Genomic DNA, 15,773 nt, shown 5'->3' on the forward strand with positions numbered 1-15,773 from the left:
AAAAGCGAGAGGCATGCAGGGCCGGCTGAGGCATAGGGGCAAGGGGGGCGTGGGCCCAGGGCCCAATTTTTTTTTTGCATAATTAGTGTTAATATGGGGCCTGATTTTCAAAAAAAAAATTTTAAAAGGGGCCCAAAATTTTTATGTTATCCATAGAGTATATGTAAATTTTTTTTTGAAAAACTATTTTGCCCAGGGGCCCATAATTTTCTTGAGCCGGCCCTGGAGGCATGGAGGGTAGTTACGTAGTTAACAAGGAAGAGAGCTCAAGATTGAGAATTGAGACAGTTTTTGGAGTATGTGGCTCAAACATCAAAGAGGTAGGGATACTTGTTTACATGAGACGTCTTTTCGTACTAATAAACTACAATAATAATAGGTCTCATATTTTTGTGACAAAAAAAAAAAAGAAAAACTACAATAATAATAACAATACAAACAAAAATTCCTTGATCGATCACACCGCCAAATAATGAAACTGTGAAATACGATTATCATATTTTTTTACCAACAAAAACATGTGGAATGACACAAATCAAAAACCTCAAAGCTCAAGAAAAAGGTCAAACTATTGTTCACTAAGGTAACATCTGCAAGATGCAGAACGCTCTTTCTTTAGTCACATTCTAAATCTTTTATCTCGTTGCTCAACTTCAAAGGCAAATACTGCATCAGGGTTTCAAAGAGTCATCCCTGGTACATTTTTTATTACGTAACTCTTCTAATTATTCTATCGGATTTAATCATGTTCCTAGATTAAGTAATATCGAGGCCGAGTCTCTGGCTAAGAGAACTCATCTTGTAATATCAAACTCATCACTTTTGGCTGAGTAACATCAATTTTCTAGTGTCTGCTTCTTTCTCCAAGTTTCAAGGTTTTATATTTTGTCGACTTATCAATACTTCCAAAATGTTTTTGTCCATACAGCTTATAGAACATGTACAATGAATGAATCATGATTGAAGAAGAAAAGAGAGTGAGAATACAGATGTTGGATTTTTGTTTTCACAAAAAAGTTGGATTTTTGTGACAGAACATGAATCTTGTATATATCCTACAAGTTTTAATTAGAGAAAAAGACAAAAATAGCACTAAATCAAGTTTTTGTTCCCAAACTAGCACTCAAGGTCAAAAGTCACAAAAATAACACTTAATGTTTTATCAAAAGTCACAAACTTAGGGTTTAGAGTTAAAGGGTGGGTTTTAGGATTTAGGGTTTAGGGTTTAGGTTTTAGAGTTTAGGGTTTAAGGTTTAGAGTTTAGGGTTTAGAGTTTAGGGTTTAGGTTTTAGAGTTTAGGGTTTAGGGTTTAGGGTTTAGGGTTTAGAGTTTAGGGTTTAGGGTTTAGAGTTTAGGGTTTAGGGTTTAGAGTTGAGAAATGAGGTTTTGGGGATAAGAATTCAAATTTTGAAAAATAAAAAAAATTAAAATTTTCAAAAGATAAACTTAGAAAAGTGCTATTTTGGTCATTTTAGTTTTTGAGTGCTATTTTTGTGATATAAACTTAGAAAAATGCTATTTTGGAGATTTGCCCTTTTAATTACCAGATCTATATATTTTTTGTTTGGTAATTGAATTTCTGATTGAGACACAACATGAATCTTTGCCATAAGCCTATAAATGGTGTCTTTTGTTCAATCACTTTCTTGAAATTTGATCAGTTATAGTAATAAATAACATTAAAGACGTCCACATCCAAACAGATCAAAGATTTGAAAATCATGATGAAACCATTAAAAAAAATATTACAGAAAACTGGTTTTTAACAGTCTGCGAGAACGTTTTGTTTTACATTATAGATGAATCGAAGATGGACCAGAAACAGCGACCGCTTTCTCGGTAAACCTCTGTCTTCATCTTCCTTGTTTCGCTTCTCGATTCCATGAGGCATGAGTCTTCCTCTTGATCGGTTCAGCTTTCGGAATAGCCGGTTTGAACTTGGTTTGTTCAGCTTTCTTACCTGGAAGAAACTCTACAGGAAGCTTCTCCATACCTTGGAAGGAGGGTAATGATTCTACCACCATTCGAACTCTTTGGTTTAGCTACTGTTTCACTCAGATTCTTCCTAGCTCTATGTAGATCACTCAAACCGCTAAACCATGTTTCCCCTCTACAACCTTAAAATTATGTTTTCTCACGAAAATATCGAACAAAATCAGTTTTGGCCTCTAAACATATTTTTGCATGAAATCGTCAAAACATGTTTTTCTGTCAAAATAGCAAAATCATATTTTGACAATTTTTCTTCCAAAACCACAAAATTGTGTTTCTCACTAAAACATAAAGTCAACACTACAAGAAAACAGCAATGATACTGAAGGAAAAAATCGTCGGAATTTCGTCGGAATTTCGTCGGAATTTCGTCGGAATCTCGTCGGGAAGAGAGAGAGAGGAGAGAGAGAGAGAGAGAGAGAGAGAGAGAGAAGAGAAGAGAGAGAGAGAAAAAGAAAGAAAGGAAAAGAAAGAAAGAAAGAAAGAAAGAAAGAAAGAAAGAGAGTCGAGAGGGATCGATCGAGAGAGGAGAGAGAGAGAGAGAGATCTCTCTCTCTCTCTCTCTCTCTCTCTCTCTCTCTCTCTCTCTCTCTCTCTCTCTCCCCCCCTCCCTCCCTCCCTCCCTCCCTCCATCAGCTCTTCTTTTAATTTTATGTATGTTTCTTTCTGGTTTTTCCTAGTTTTCTCTCAGCTTCTTTTCTAATTATTTTTCATTTCATCTCCAACTTTTCTTTTCTCTCTTCTCAATTAAAAATAATATTTTATATTTATTACCAAATGATTCAAACTAGGTATTACACTACAAGAAAACATCAAGGATTCTGAGGGAAAAAATCGTCGGAATTTCGTCGGAATATCGTTATTCCGACGAAATTCCGACGAAACACGTCGTCGGAAATTATTCCTCGGAATTTCTTTTTTCCTCTGAAATCCCTCGGAATTTTCCGACGGAATTCCGAGGAAATAAATTTCCGAGGAAATTCCGAGGATCCCTTGTTTGTCGGAAAAGTCCTCGGAATATACCGAGGTAGAACTTCGTCGGGATAATTCCTCGGAACTTCATCGATCGATGCGTGTTTGGACATATATACATCGATCGATAGGAGTATACCGACGGACTTTTTCCTCGGTTTATTCCGAGGAACTGTTCCCTCGGTATATTCCGAGGGATCCGTTCCTCGGAATTTTCCGAGGGAGTTGTCCCTCGGAAAATTCCGAGGGAAATGTCCCTCGCTATATTTTTTAAAAAAAACGGATCGATCGATGCGTTTTTGTTCAAAAACGCATCGATCGATCTAGTGAAAAATATAATTAATTTCCTCGGAATGTAAAAAATATTAATTTTTTTGAAAAAATAAAATTTCTGAAATTTAAATTCGAAAATATGAAATTAAAAGTAAAATTGAAATCATATTAATTAATATTCAAAGTTTCACAAATAAAAATAAAACATTCCGAGATTGGGGAAAAAAAAAACTACGGGTCTGGCACGTCCGGGAACACCTCGTTCGGGTACATCCTCTGCATCATCTCCATCATTTGCTGGTTCAGCCTCCTCTGTGCCTCATAGCCCGCCTGTTGAGCCGCCATCTGGGTCTCCAACAAAGATATTCGATCATCTTTGTCCTTCAACTGAGCCGTAAGTACTTCTGGATCAACAAAGGGCGGTGGTGCAGAAGAAGGAGGAACCGACCGGGTGCGACGACCCAAACCGAACAAACGTCCCTTCTTCTTTGGAACCGACTGAATAGAAAAAAGCCAAATTTAGAAATTTAAACCAAGAAATAAATGAATTGAACTTTAAAAAAAAAAGAACTTACGGATTCAACGATTTCGTTGATTCGAAACCGGGACAAGTTGGTCGAAGCCGTCGAAGCGTCATCCTCGGTTTGAAGCTGAGACACTTCGTCTACCACCTGAGTTTGGACCAGGTCGACCACGTCCCTCACAAGACCGTCATCAATCTGGCCGGTCTTCTTGTTGGTATACGCCCTCCTCATTAGGGCGAGATCATCGACCGGCTCGCCATCATTTTCTTCCGCCTTGAAAAAAAACATAAAATTAAAGAAACATTAGAAATTAGAAGAAATGCACAATAAATTTAAATTCTGAAACTCAAATAATTGAAGAAAAAGCGGTTGAACTTACCATGCGATCTCCGAGAGTGGCAATAGATTGAGCACCCAAGTTATGCTTGTAGATGCCCTTCCCTTTACGGTCGCTCCTGCGGTTGGTGGAGTTGGTGGAAGAAGTTTCTTTCGTCTCCTCCTTATCCCAATGCGCACACAACTCCTTCCAGACCGTGTCGTTCATCGACTTTGGGACCTTTTAATTAAAAAAAAAAGAAAAAATTTAATAAATTAAAAAATAGTTTAATAAATTAAAAAATTGTTTAATAAATTAAATCGAACCTTATTGATTTCCCACTTCTTCTTCCACTCGTGGATCTGCTTCCCATAGTTGTCCATTACTTTATGGACGAAGTGGTGATAGATAAAGAGCGTCTCATCGGAATTCCAGTTGAACTCTTGCTGAAAAAAAACACAATTAGTAGAAAATTTATATTAAAGATTAAAAATATAAGTAAAAAATTAGAATACTTACCGCAAACTGACGAAACCACAGAACCTGCTTGTCGGTTGGGAAGTGAGTGAAAGTCGGATGTCCACTGTCGAGGGCCGAGTACATCATACGGTTGATCCATGCGCTGATCCCGTTCCCGGATCGGTTGAACCTTATTAAAAGAACAAACGGTTAATAATGAATCCAAATTTAAAGAAAAAAAAATGTTTAATTACCATGTTTGACCCCGTCCATGTGGATACGGAGTGAGATACGGAAGATGGTCACGACCGGGCTGTTGAACCAACTCCGCAACCCTCATCACTCCCGGAGGACCCGGAGGAACAGGAGCGGATGCAGCAGCGGGAGCGAGAGGAGCATGAGCGGGTGCAGCAGAGGGAGATGTATGGTTGGAGCTGTGGGGCGAAGGGGAATCCTGAAAATGGCTGGAATCCCGAGACTGGCTCCCCGTACCACCACGACCACGACGCTGTCGAGGCCGGGTCTGATCATCATGAGACCTGTAAATTAAAAAAATATATTTAATAAATACAGAAATATATAAATTAATTTTTTTTATTAAAAAAAAATCCCAAATAATTTAATCACAGAAAAAGATTTATATATATTAAATTTTTTAATAAATATATAAAAATAGTTCTAATAAACAAAAAATAGTTTTAATAAATAAAAATTGTTTAATAATTACAAAAAAATAGTTTTAATAATATATATATATGAAAAATATTTTAAATCCCAAATAATAGTATTTAATCACAAAAAAGTTTTATAGATATTTAAAATGTTTTGTAAAATCCAAAAAATCGAATTTATATAGAAATTTTTTTGTAAAATCCAAAAAATCGAATTTATATAGAAAAATCGTTTTGTAAAATACAAAAATCGATTTTATATACAAAAATCGATTTTATAAATACAAAAAATAAAAAAATTATAAAAAAATTCTAAATCAATTCAACAAAACAAATTATTCAACCAAATCACAATTCTAAACCTATTATACAACCAAATCACAATCCTAACCAATCACCCTAACAAAAATCTATCAAAACTACACAAAAACCTAACAAATAGAACCTAAGAGAGTGGGATAGGGTCCTTACATGATTTGTGTAAGAGAAGAGGGAGATCGCCGGAGATATCGTCGGATTTCAGGGGGAAATCGCCGGAGAGAAAGAGAGGAGTCGCGCAGAGGAAGAAGAGAGAAATGGGGAAGAAGAAGGGGCTCGTGGTTATAAAACCTAGGGTCCGACGGACATTATCCGTCGGAATTCCGTCGGAATTCTAATTTCAATTTTCGCGAAATATTTGCCCGGTAAAATGAAAATATTCCGAGGAAATTCAGACAGATAGTAAAATATCCGTCGGAATTTCCTCGGAATATTCCGAGGAAATACCGAGGAACTAGTGTTTGGGGTTTCAAAACATCAACTTTTTTTGCCGTATTTCATTTCTTATACAATTGTAATGCATACCATTGAGGATTCTTTGTATACATGAGCATAAACCATGAAATAACAAATTTCAAAAATAATTGAAAGTATTCCCTTTACCGTTCATTAAAAGGTATAAGTGTTTCTCTTATGTTGCGAGATTTCGTTCATACAATCGGAAAAGTGTTAATTATACGGTAAGGAACAAATTTTCGACTTCATAATGAACGTCTTCGCAGTTGGTGAGCAAATATGTTTGCAAATGACTGCGCTCCTGCTCAGTAAGTCGACGGTCCTTTGGTTTTCCGTTAAGTCGTCCAACGTCTGTGAAAATGTCTGGAACCGTAACATGATATGTTGCCCATTCGCCTCTATCATCATGCCGAGCAGGTCTTCTGTTTTTGGTCTGAACTTCTGCTGGAAAGTAGTACTCGGCAAAGTTTGAAGTTTCTTCATTGATCATCTGTGCGACTATAGAACCTTCCACCCTACTTAAATTTTTCACCATCTTCTTCAAATGGAACATATACCGCTCATACAGATACATCCATCTATACTGCACAGGACCACCAAGTTCCAATTCTCTTGCCAGGTGAATAACAAGATGCTCCATAACATCAAAAAATGAGGGAGGAAATATCTTCTCAAGGTTGCACTGAATCACGGCTATGTTAGTCTTCAAATTTTCAATACCTTCAAGAGTCACTGATCTCGTGCATAAATCGCGGAAGCAACCACTTATCCCTGCAATTGCTTCATGAACATTTCGTGGTAATAGTTCCTTGAAGGCGAACGGAAGGAGGCGCTGCATCATTACATGGCAATCGTGGCTTTTCAAGCCAGTAAACTTTCCTTCCTTTCTGTCGATACAGTTACGCAAATTTGATGCGTAACCGTCTGGAAATTCCACATCGTTTGAAATCCAATCAAAGAATGCATCTTTTCCCGCTGCATCAAGTCGGTATATGGGAAAAGGAGCCCTACCATTCTCATCAACATGAAGTTCTGAACGAGCACATATATCGACTAAATCCAGTCTTGACTTCAAATTATCCTTTGTTTTACCTTGAACATTAAGGATCGTGTTCATGAGATTGTCAAAAAAGTTCTTCTCAATATGCATGACATCTAAATTATGCCTTAGCAGATGATCCTCCCAGTATGGCAGATCCCAGAAAATACTTTTTTTTGTGCCAGTTATGTAGTTCTCCAACAGCATCTACCGGAAAACGCTCATGTCCACCGACTTCTGGCGCCATTTCTGCACCAAAATCTCTTAGTTGTATCTTCAAATCTTTCCCACAAATTTCTGGAGGTGGACTGTCAAACACCCTCTTGTTCTTCGTAAACAAATTCCTACTCCTACGATATGGATGATCAGGTGGTAGAATCTCCTGTGACAGTCAAACCAACACGTTTTCCTTCCGTGCTTTAGTTGGAAAGCATCAGTGTTATCTTGACAATATGGACATGATAGCCTTCCATGCGTTGTCCATCCAGACAACATACCATATGCTGGAAAATCACTTATTGTCCACATTAGTACTGCCTGCATTTGAAAGTTTTCTTTACACGAAACATCGTATGTTTCAGCACCTTGAGCCCATAGTTGTTGCAACTCATATATTAATGGCTGAAGAAACACATCAAGTGATCTCTTAGGATGCTCTGGTCCGGGAACGAGAATCGAGAGAAACAAAAACTCTCGTCGCAAGCACAAGTTTGGGGGGAGGTTGTATGGTGTAAGAATGACGGGCCATAGAGAATACTGTCTTCCACTCTTGCCAAACGGACTGAAACCATCAGTACATAATCCAAGGTAGACATTTCTTCTCTCATACGCAAAGTCGGGATACTTTGATTGGAAATGCTTCCACGCTTTTGCATCTGAAGGATGTCTGATCTCACCATCTGTTGAGTGCTCCGCATGCCATCTCATTGGTTGCGCTGTGCGTTCAGACAGATACAACCTCTGCAACCTTTCCGTCAAAGGTAAATACCACATCCTTTTATATGGCACTGGAACTCTTCCACTCGTATCTTTATAACGAGGCTTTCCACAAAATTTGCATGTAACCCGCTGTTCATCCGCCCTCCAATAAATCATGCAGTTGTCGCTGCATACATCTATTACCTGATACGATAAACCAAGACCAGCTACGAGTTTCTGAACCTCGTAGTATGAACCAGGAGCTACATTATCCTCGGGTAGAATACCTTTTACAAAATCAGCAATCGCATCCACACAGTCTTCAGCCAAATTATAATATGTTTTAATGCCCATCAATCTTGTAGCAGATGATAAAGCTGAATGACCATCTCTGCAACCTTCGTACAATGGTTGCTTTCCAGCATCCAACATATCATAAAATCTCCTAGCTTCTGCATTGGGTAAATCTTCCCCTCTAAAATGATCATTTACCATCTGCTCAGTACCTACACCATAATCTACATCCGTTCTAATTGGTTCTTCTAATCTAACCGCTGGCTGAGGTTCACTAGTACTACCATGTTCATAATCAGTTTCCCCATGATGATACCAAATTTTGTAACTTCGTGTAAACCCACTCAAATATAGATGAGTCCAAACATCCCACTCTTTAATAACCTTTCTATTTTTATAATTAGAGCAAGGACATCTTAACATACATGTTTTTGCTTCCGGTTGTCGGTGAACTAACCCCATGAATTCAGTTATACCTCGTTGGTATTCTTCCGTAAGCAATCTCGTGTTCGGATCCAAATGAGGTCGATCGATCCAAGAACGAAAATAATTTGAAGAAGACATATTTTTTATGAATCAAATTCGTGTGTAAATAGAGTAAGAGGGAGGATGGAGATATGAAGTGAATGAAGAGGAAGAGGAGTACTTGTATTTATAGTTTAAATCCTGCCGACATACCGAGGAAATTCTGACGGAATTCCGACGGACAAAACTAGTTCGTCGGAATTTCCTCGGAATTTTGTAAAATTCCCCAACGGCTCTCCAACGGCTATAATATTTCCTCGGAATTCATCGGTTTTTTCCGAGGAAACCCAATTTTGTGTTTCCTCGGAATTTCCTCGGAAATTCCTCGTTATATTCTGAGGATTTCATTTTCCGTCGGAATGTCCGTCAGAATATCGCTGTTTTCTTGTAGTGTTACATGTTTCCAGTAATTATTTTTTATGGGTTTGATTGTTCTTTTTAAAACTATGATCTATTATTTTCTTGGGTTTGGTCTTTTAGATCCGTGTGTGCAAATTAGAGCTGAGATGTGTTTTTGGTGCATAGGTCAAAGTCATGTCGGATCTAGAGTTGGAGCAATTGAGGAAGTCTTTTCCAAAGTTTTGAAACTGGTAAAGAGCAAAGCTTTTTTAAATTGGGTCATGATGTGTTGTAAGTGAAGTTTCAGCTAATACCTATATAAACAGGTAACACATATTTTAAATGATACACCAATTATTAACAACTTACAATAACGATTGTTACATGCTAAATGTATTGTTTTACTCCATAACTTAAATTTTAGTAACTAACTTATCTGTTAATACATCAATTATTATATGTTTCAACTACTACCTATGTTAACAGCTAATACATATTTTAGATGATAAATCAATTATTAACAACTTACAATGACGATTGTTACATGCTACATGTATTTTTTTATTTGTTAACTTAATTTTTAGCAACGAACTTATATGTTACATGTAAAATTATATTATATATCTGTTACTAATTACTAATACTGAATTTTAAAGAATGTATCACCTAACTTGGTAATCAAATAAGTATCTTAACAGATACTATAGTGTTAATTTTTTTACTTATATCATATTTCTATAAATATATGGTTGTATATCATACCAGAAAATAGTAATACATGATTTCTAACTATGAATCAAAGTCATATGAGAGTTACTAACCTTTATCATCAATAGAATTACTATCATGAAATTCGTCGGTTTTATCAAGATTTGGTGTTAAATCACTTTTGGTTTTCGTTGGAATATCAAAAAATTGGCATCCAAAATTTTATGTATCTTGATTGAAAAATGATAAATCAACAAATATATTCAAGGAAGAAAAAGAAATGAAGAAAAATGAACGAGGAGAATCAGAAAAAAGAAAAAAAAAAGACAGAGGATGAGATTAAGAAGAAAGAGAAGGGATAGAATGGCAGGAAAAATAGACAGTCAGAATGAATTGTAGAGGGAAAGAGAATGTAAAAAGGGTGTAAATGTCAAACCTAAACCAAATTATAAAAAAAGTTATCTCTGTGTCAAGTTATAGGCAAGTCACTAATTTAGATCTCTATTAAGGGTAATCGCCTAATTCTTCTAATTTGGATTGGCTTAGGTAAAAATTATATAATAATAAACAAATTAATAAAGTTTAAATTAAAAATTAAAAATGTCATGTAATTTAAAATTAAAAAAACAATAAAACTTTATCTATTAAAAACATACAGAATAATATCATTATTGTTATATGATTTAACGGTATTAAAAACTTGATTTTAAAAGTAATATGCTATTGCTTCTGGAGATATTACTATTTTCTGCCTGCTTTTGTAAACCATGATATGTTTCATTACAAAAAGATTTAATAAATTTTGAGTTAAAAAAATAAGTAATCTACTAAAATCTCGGTTTTTCATTTAATAACTTTTCTTTTAATTGGTTGCTCGAAATAAAAAAAAAAACTTTTCTTTGAATTGTTCAGGAAGAAAGGAGAGAAAGAGGCCCGGAGATATTACGATGATGATAATGAAGTACATAAACGGTTTCGAGGCCTTTTAGGGTTAAGCCAACACGCACCGTTTTAAACAAATTAGTATAATATTTCTTTTTAACTTTTCTTTCCATAATTGAGTCAGTGTATGCCACTAAAGGAGAGTAATCCAGGACGGGAGAGCGCACTGAGTGATATATGCGCCTAATCACCTCCTCCTACGCATCTCTTGGACGCTTCCTCTTATTGTGCTGCGCCATCTTCATCTCGCGTGCGCCGTCGGCGCTTTCTCTTAACGGGAGCAGCTTCGATCCATATCCACGCGAAGAAGAGATCTCTCTTCCCACCGTGATGTCGAAAGCTCGTGTGTACACCGACGTGAACGTGATCCGTCCCAAAGAGTATTGGGATTACGAGTCTCTCAATGTTGAGTGGGGGTAAGATCCAAAGCTTTCTTCGTCTTTTTTTGGCTTCTGTCTGATGTTTGATTTGTATGAGGACAAGTTGCTTGGTATATGATAGGTGAATGATGATGGCTTTCTTCTTTTGTGTTTGGTTTCTTCAGGGAGCAAGATGATTACGAGGTAGTGAGGAAAGTGGGGAGAGGCAAATACAGTGAAGTTTTCGAGGGGATTAACATGAACAGCAACGAGAAATGTGTTATCAAGATTCTTAAGCCTGTCAAGAAGAAGAAGGTTACATTACTTAAAACTTAGATAGTTTCTTTTGCAGAGTGGCTTTTGTGAATTGTTATTTATGTGATCCCATCCTTTAACAGATTAGAAGAGAGATTAAGATACTTCAGAATCTCTGTGGAGGCCCAAATATTGTGAAGCTGCTCGATGTTGTCAGAGACCAACACTCAAAAACCCCAAGCTTGATATTTGAGTATGTTAACAGCACTGACTTTAAGGTTCTGTATCCTACTTTGACTGACTATGACATCCGATACTACATCTACGAGCTGCTGAAGGTAACTTTTGTGTAATCCCTTTACCATTCAGTTACAACATATAAAGGTTAGTTATAACCTTGAAATTTGCAGGCATTGGACTACTGCCACTCGCAAGGTATAATGCACAGAGATGTCAAGCCACACAATGTCATGATCGACCATGAGCTGCGCAAACTTCGCCTTATAGATTGGGGTCTCGCTGAGTTTTATCATCCTGGAAAAGAGTATAACGTCCGTGTGGCCTCCAGGTTCTGTTATCTCTTTTTTTTTTCTTTTTTTTTTTTTTTAATGGTAAACATGTCACATTATACTGTCTTTATCAATAACTAAGCTCGATGAAATGTTACCTCTTCAATCAGGTACTTCAAGGGACCCGAACTTTTAGTGGATTTACAGGACTATGACTATTCCTTGGACATGTGGAGCCTCGGTTGCATGTTTGCTGGGATGGTGAGTACCTTTGCTACATTTATATGATTATCTGCACCATGTTTTCATCTGATTTGCCTAATTATCTTCCCTTGTAGATATTCCGCAAGGAACCTTTCTTCTATGGCCATGACAACCAGGATCAGCTTGTCAAAATTGCCAAGGTAATTTAATTGTTTTTAGCAATGTGTATTATTGTGATTTTAGAGGGCGTCAAGTTGTTTTTTTTTCACATCTAAAGAGTATTTGTTTGACTCTTGACTCAGGTCCTTGGAACCGATGAATTGAATGCATATCTGAACAAGTATCAGTTAGAACTTGACGCTCAATTAGAGGCACTTGTTGGGAGGTAAGCAATAAGTCACGTATTCCCTAATATTATAATAGTAATGCCAATGATTAATACTCTCCTTGGGGATATTTCCATAGACATAGCAGGAAGCCTTGGTCCAAATTCATCAATGCTGACAATAGGCATTTGGTCTCACCTGAGGTAACACAGATCCATTTGACTTTTGCCACTGCTGCTTCCCCGAGCTCTCTAACTTGTTGTGTTTTCTTACATGTAGGCGATTGATTTCCTGGACAAGCTACTTCGGTATGATCATCAAGACAGGTTAACTGCAAAAGAAGCAATGGTATGTAACTGAACATTATTCAGCCGCTGATATTTCTTGGTCTGCTTATGATCAGAGAATCTTGTTTGTTTACATGGATATGATCATGAGAATGAGATTGATTAGTTAGGTTTGATACCTTTTGTGAATACGACAGGCTCATCCTTATTTCGCACAAGTCAAGGCAGCAGAGAGCAGCAGAATGAGAACTTAATAGGACGTCTCTGAGTGTGTATCTGAAACTGGTGGATTGTCCTCCCGATAAGTTGTTGTTATCTTTTAAAGAAGTGGTGTTAATGTTTAACTTTAAAAGTTTATCCGAGTATTTTCATCTATTTTCAATCTTCTGTAGAACTTCTATTGTTTAATCTTGATATTTATAAAAAGGAATCTAGTTTTTTTTACATCTGAAAATTTCCATTAAAATCAAAAGATGATCAAGATATACAAAAATCATCAGTAAAGAAGATGCCAAGCATCAGACAACAACAACAAACTACTTACAAGGCTACAGCACAGAGGTTATAGCACTAGTGTGGCACAAAAAACTCCTTAAGCCAAAGAGGATATAACCAATGGCCAAGCAATATTTAAGAACAAAGAAATATTTAAATTAAAGGGATTGCAAAGTTTGAAATTCTTATATAGTCCAATAATATATTTTCAAATATATCTAAAAATAAGAAAAGAAACTTTAATAGCACTCCATAAAATAAGAATTCCCCCCATAATATTGAAATTTGATAATTCATGATGGTTGGCACTGTTGAGCGAGAATTTCGTTCTAATGATGTTTGTATTACTGAGAATTGTATATGTAGTATAAATAACTATAATTCTAAGATATATTAAGATTTTCATAAAATTATAAATTTTTAAAAATAATTTGTTAACCTTTTGGTTATTAAGATTTTTAAAGTCATTTTTAGAATATATTTTATAGAAATAGCAATGCATATTTTTATTTAATATTTTGAAAGATATATACGAACATGCATAGTAGGTTACATTTTACAAAAAAAAAACTAAATATAAATTATTTATAAAATTTGAATTTTCAAACTTTATAAAGTTCTTATATAAAGTATAAAATGAAAACAAACTAAAATATAACTCACCCTGGTTAAAATTTAGTAAAATTATAGAGTTATTTAGCACAATATAAATTATTAATTAATTTCAAAATTTATATATACTCTATTGAAATTATATTAATAATTTATTTTGTGCTATAAATACTCTATAATTTTAAATTTTAATTCGCGGTGAGTTATATTTTATTTTGTTTTCATTTTATAATTTGTATGACAACATCTGTTAAAAGTTTAAAGATGTGTTGATACTTCACTCAAAAAAAAATGTGTTGTTACTTTGTATGAAAATATATCTACAAATATAGTTTGCCCAGAAAAGAAAAAGAAAACTAAACATCAGAAGAAAAACCCCCAGCTAGGTAGATTCTAGTTATTATATATTAAATTTCAACTCAAAATAAAATCAACTATGGGTGCGTTAGGTCTGAGACTTTTATCCGAGATCCGGATCCGATCCGAAAATCTGGATATCCGGAGATGTCGAATTCGGATCCGGATAGTAAAATGTTGGATCCGTCAAAACCGAATCCGGATCCGGATATCTTGATTTTAGTCCGGATATCCAGATCCGTAAATTTTATTATAACTATTTCAAAAATAATAATATCTATATAAAAACAAATTTTATTTAATAAATTTTCATTTTTATAATAGTATATATAAATTTTATGTAAATTTTGTAATATTATACATAGAAATAACTAAAAACATTATATATTTTTTTATTTTTAAATTATTGTTAATATTTTATATATATTAATATTATTTTTTATTTATTTTAAGGATCCAAATCTGGATCCGGATATCCGCCGGATATTATAATTTTTAGAAGGATATCCGACATCCGGATATCCGCGAACCCCAGATCCAGATAAAGATAATAAAATTATAGATCTGTCGGATAAAGATCCGAATATCTTAAAATTGCCCGGATATCCAATCCGTCTTAGGCCTATCGTGCGTATAGTGAGTGACATTGTTCTAGTTTTCAACTCTGGGTGCGTATAGGGACTTGGTTTAAAACTCATTAATATTGATTTTCTGAAAATCCAATAATACATATTAGACCATTTGCGGTTGTAATTTTTCTTCCAACACACATTTATACAAATATTTAATTTAGTCGAACACATTATTTTCAACTCTGCATGCTAGAGTGACATTGTTGACTTGTAGTCTTCGTCGACACAGTTAACTTGTTTGCCACCATTGTAGGAGCCAATGTTTGTGGTTGAAAATCATTGGTAGTCTTTAAAATATTAAACATGTTATAAAAAGAACTGTAATTTATTTGTATCGCAGAAATTTAAATAAGGGCAAAATTTTATACCCGTAGAAAGAAATAACACTGATACATAGAGAGAATAGAAGAGAAATGTTTTTAGGTGTGCTTTATAAACGAACGCAAACGTTCGTATATATAGAAGAAAATTTACTGTGCAAATAGTGCAGCGGGACCCACATCTTTAATTATTTCAAACATTACGGTGACCGCTTTTGTTTACTTTCGTAACACTCCCCCTTGGGGGCCGGTGTCACTATCCGCTCTCGCTTAACGTCTTTGTTGCCTCGTTAAAAACCTTTCCAGGAAAACCCATGGGAAAAACCATAGTAAGGTAAAAAGAGTACAACTACGTAAGCTCCCCCTCGAATGAACAGTCATAGATCCTTCTGATGGCGCATCCCAATGTTATGGATGTGTTTTCTGAATACCGAGGTAGGGAGTGATTTTGTGAAGAGGTCGGCTGCATTGTCGCATGATCGAACATATCTTACTTCAATCTCTTTATTCTTCTCGAGCTCTTGAGTGTATGAGAAGAACTTCGGAGGTATATGTTTGATTCTATCACTTTTGATATATCCTTCCTTCGTTTGAGCAACACATGCCGCGTTATTTTCATATAGAATAGTTGGCTCCGTATTTTCGCCAATCCCACTGCTTGAACAGATGTG

At 35.5% G+C, this 15,773-nt stretch overlaps 1 protein-coding gene and 1 long non-coding RNA gene across 2 annotated transcripts; both read left to right on the forward strand.

The window, feature by feature from the left end:
• Positions 1-1,448: 1,448 nt before the first annotated feature.
• LOC111213301 lies at positions 1,449-10,111 on the forward strand. The gene is made up of 2 exons (XR_002663306.2): positions 1,449-2,005; positions 9,283-10,111. It is a non-coding gene; the product is annotated as an uncharacterized LOC111213301 (long non-coding RNA).
• A 694-nt stretch (positions 10,112-10,805) lies between these two features.
• LOC125591609 (casein kinase II subunit alpha-2-like) lies at positions 10,806-13,132 on the forward strand. Its single transcript, XM_048766103.1, has 10 exons — positions 10,806-11,162; positions 11,291-11,420; positions 11,504-11,698; positions 11,771-11,928; positions 12,040-12,130; positions 12,208-12,273; positions 12,376-12,458; positions 12,539-12,602; positions 12,679-12,747; positions 12,884-13,132. The coding sequence occupies exons 1-10, from the start codon at positions 10,924-10,926 to the stop codon at positions 12,938-12,940; spliced, it is 1,152 nt and encodes a 383-aa protein (XP_048622060.1). The 5' UTR covers positions 10,806-10,923; the 3' UTR covers positions 12,941-13,132.
• The last annotated feature ends 2,641 nt before the right edge of the window (positions 13,133-15,773 follow it).

Source organism: Brassica napus, chromosome C8 (genome assembly GCF_020379485.1).
Source record: "Brassica napus cultivar Da-Ae chromosome C8, Da-Ae, whole genome shotgun sequence".
Taxonomy (NCBI): Eukaryota; Viridiplantae; Streptophyta; class Magnoliopsida; order Brassicales; family Brassicaceae; genus Brassica; species Brassica napus.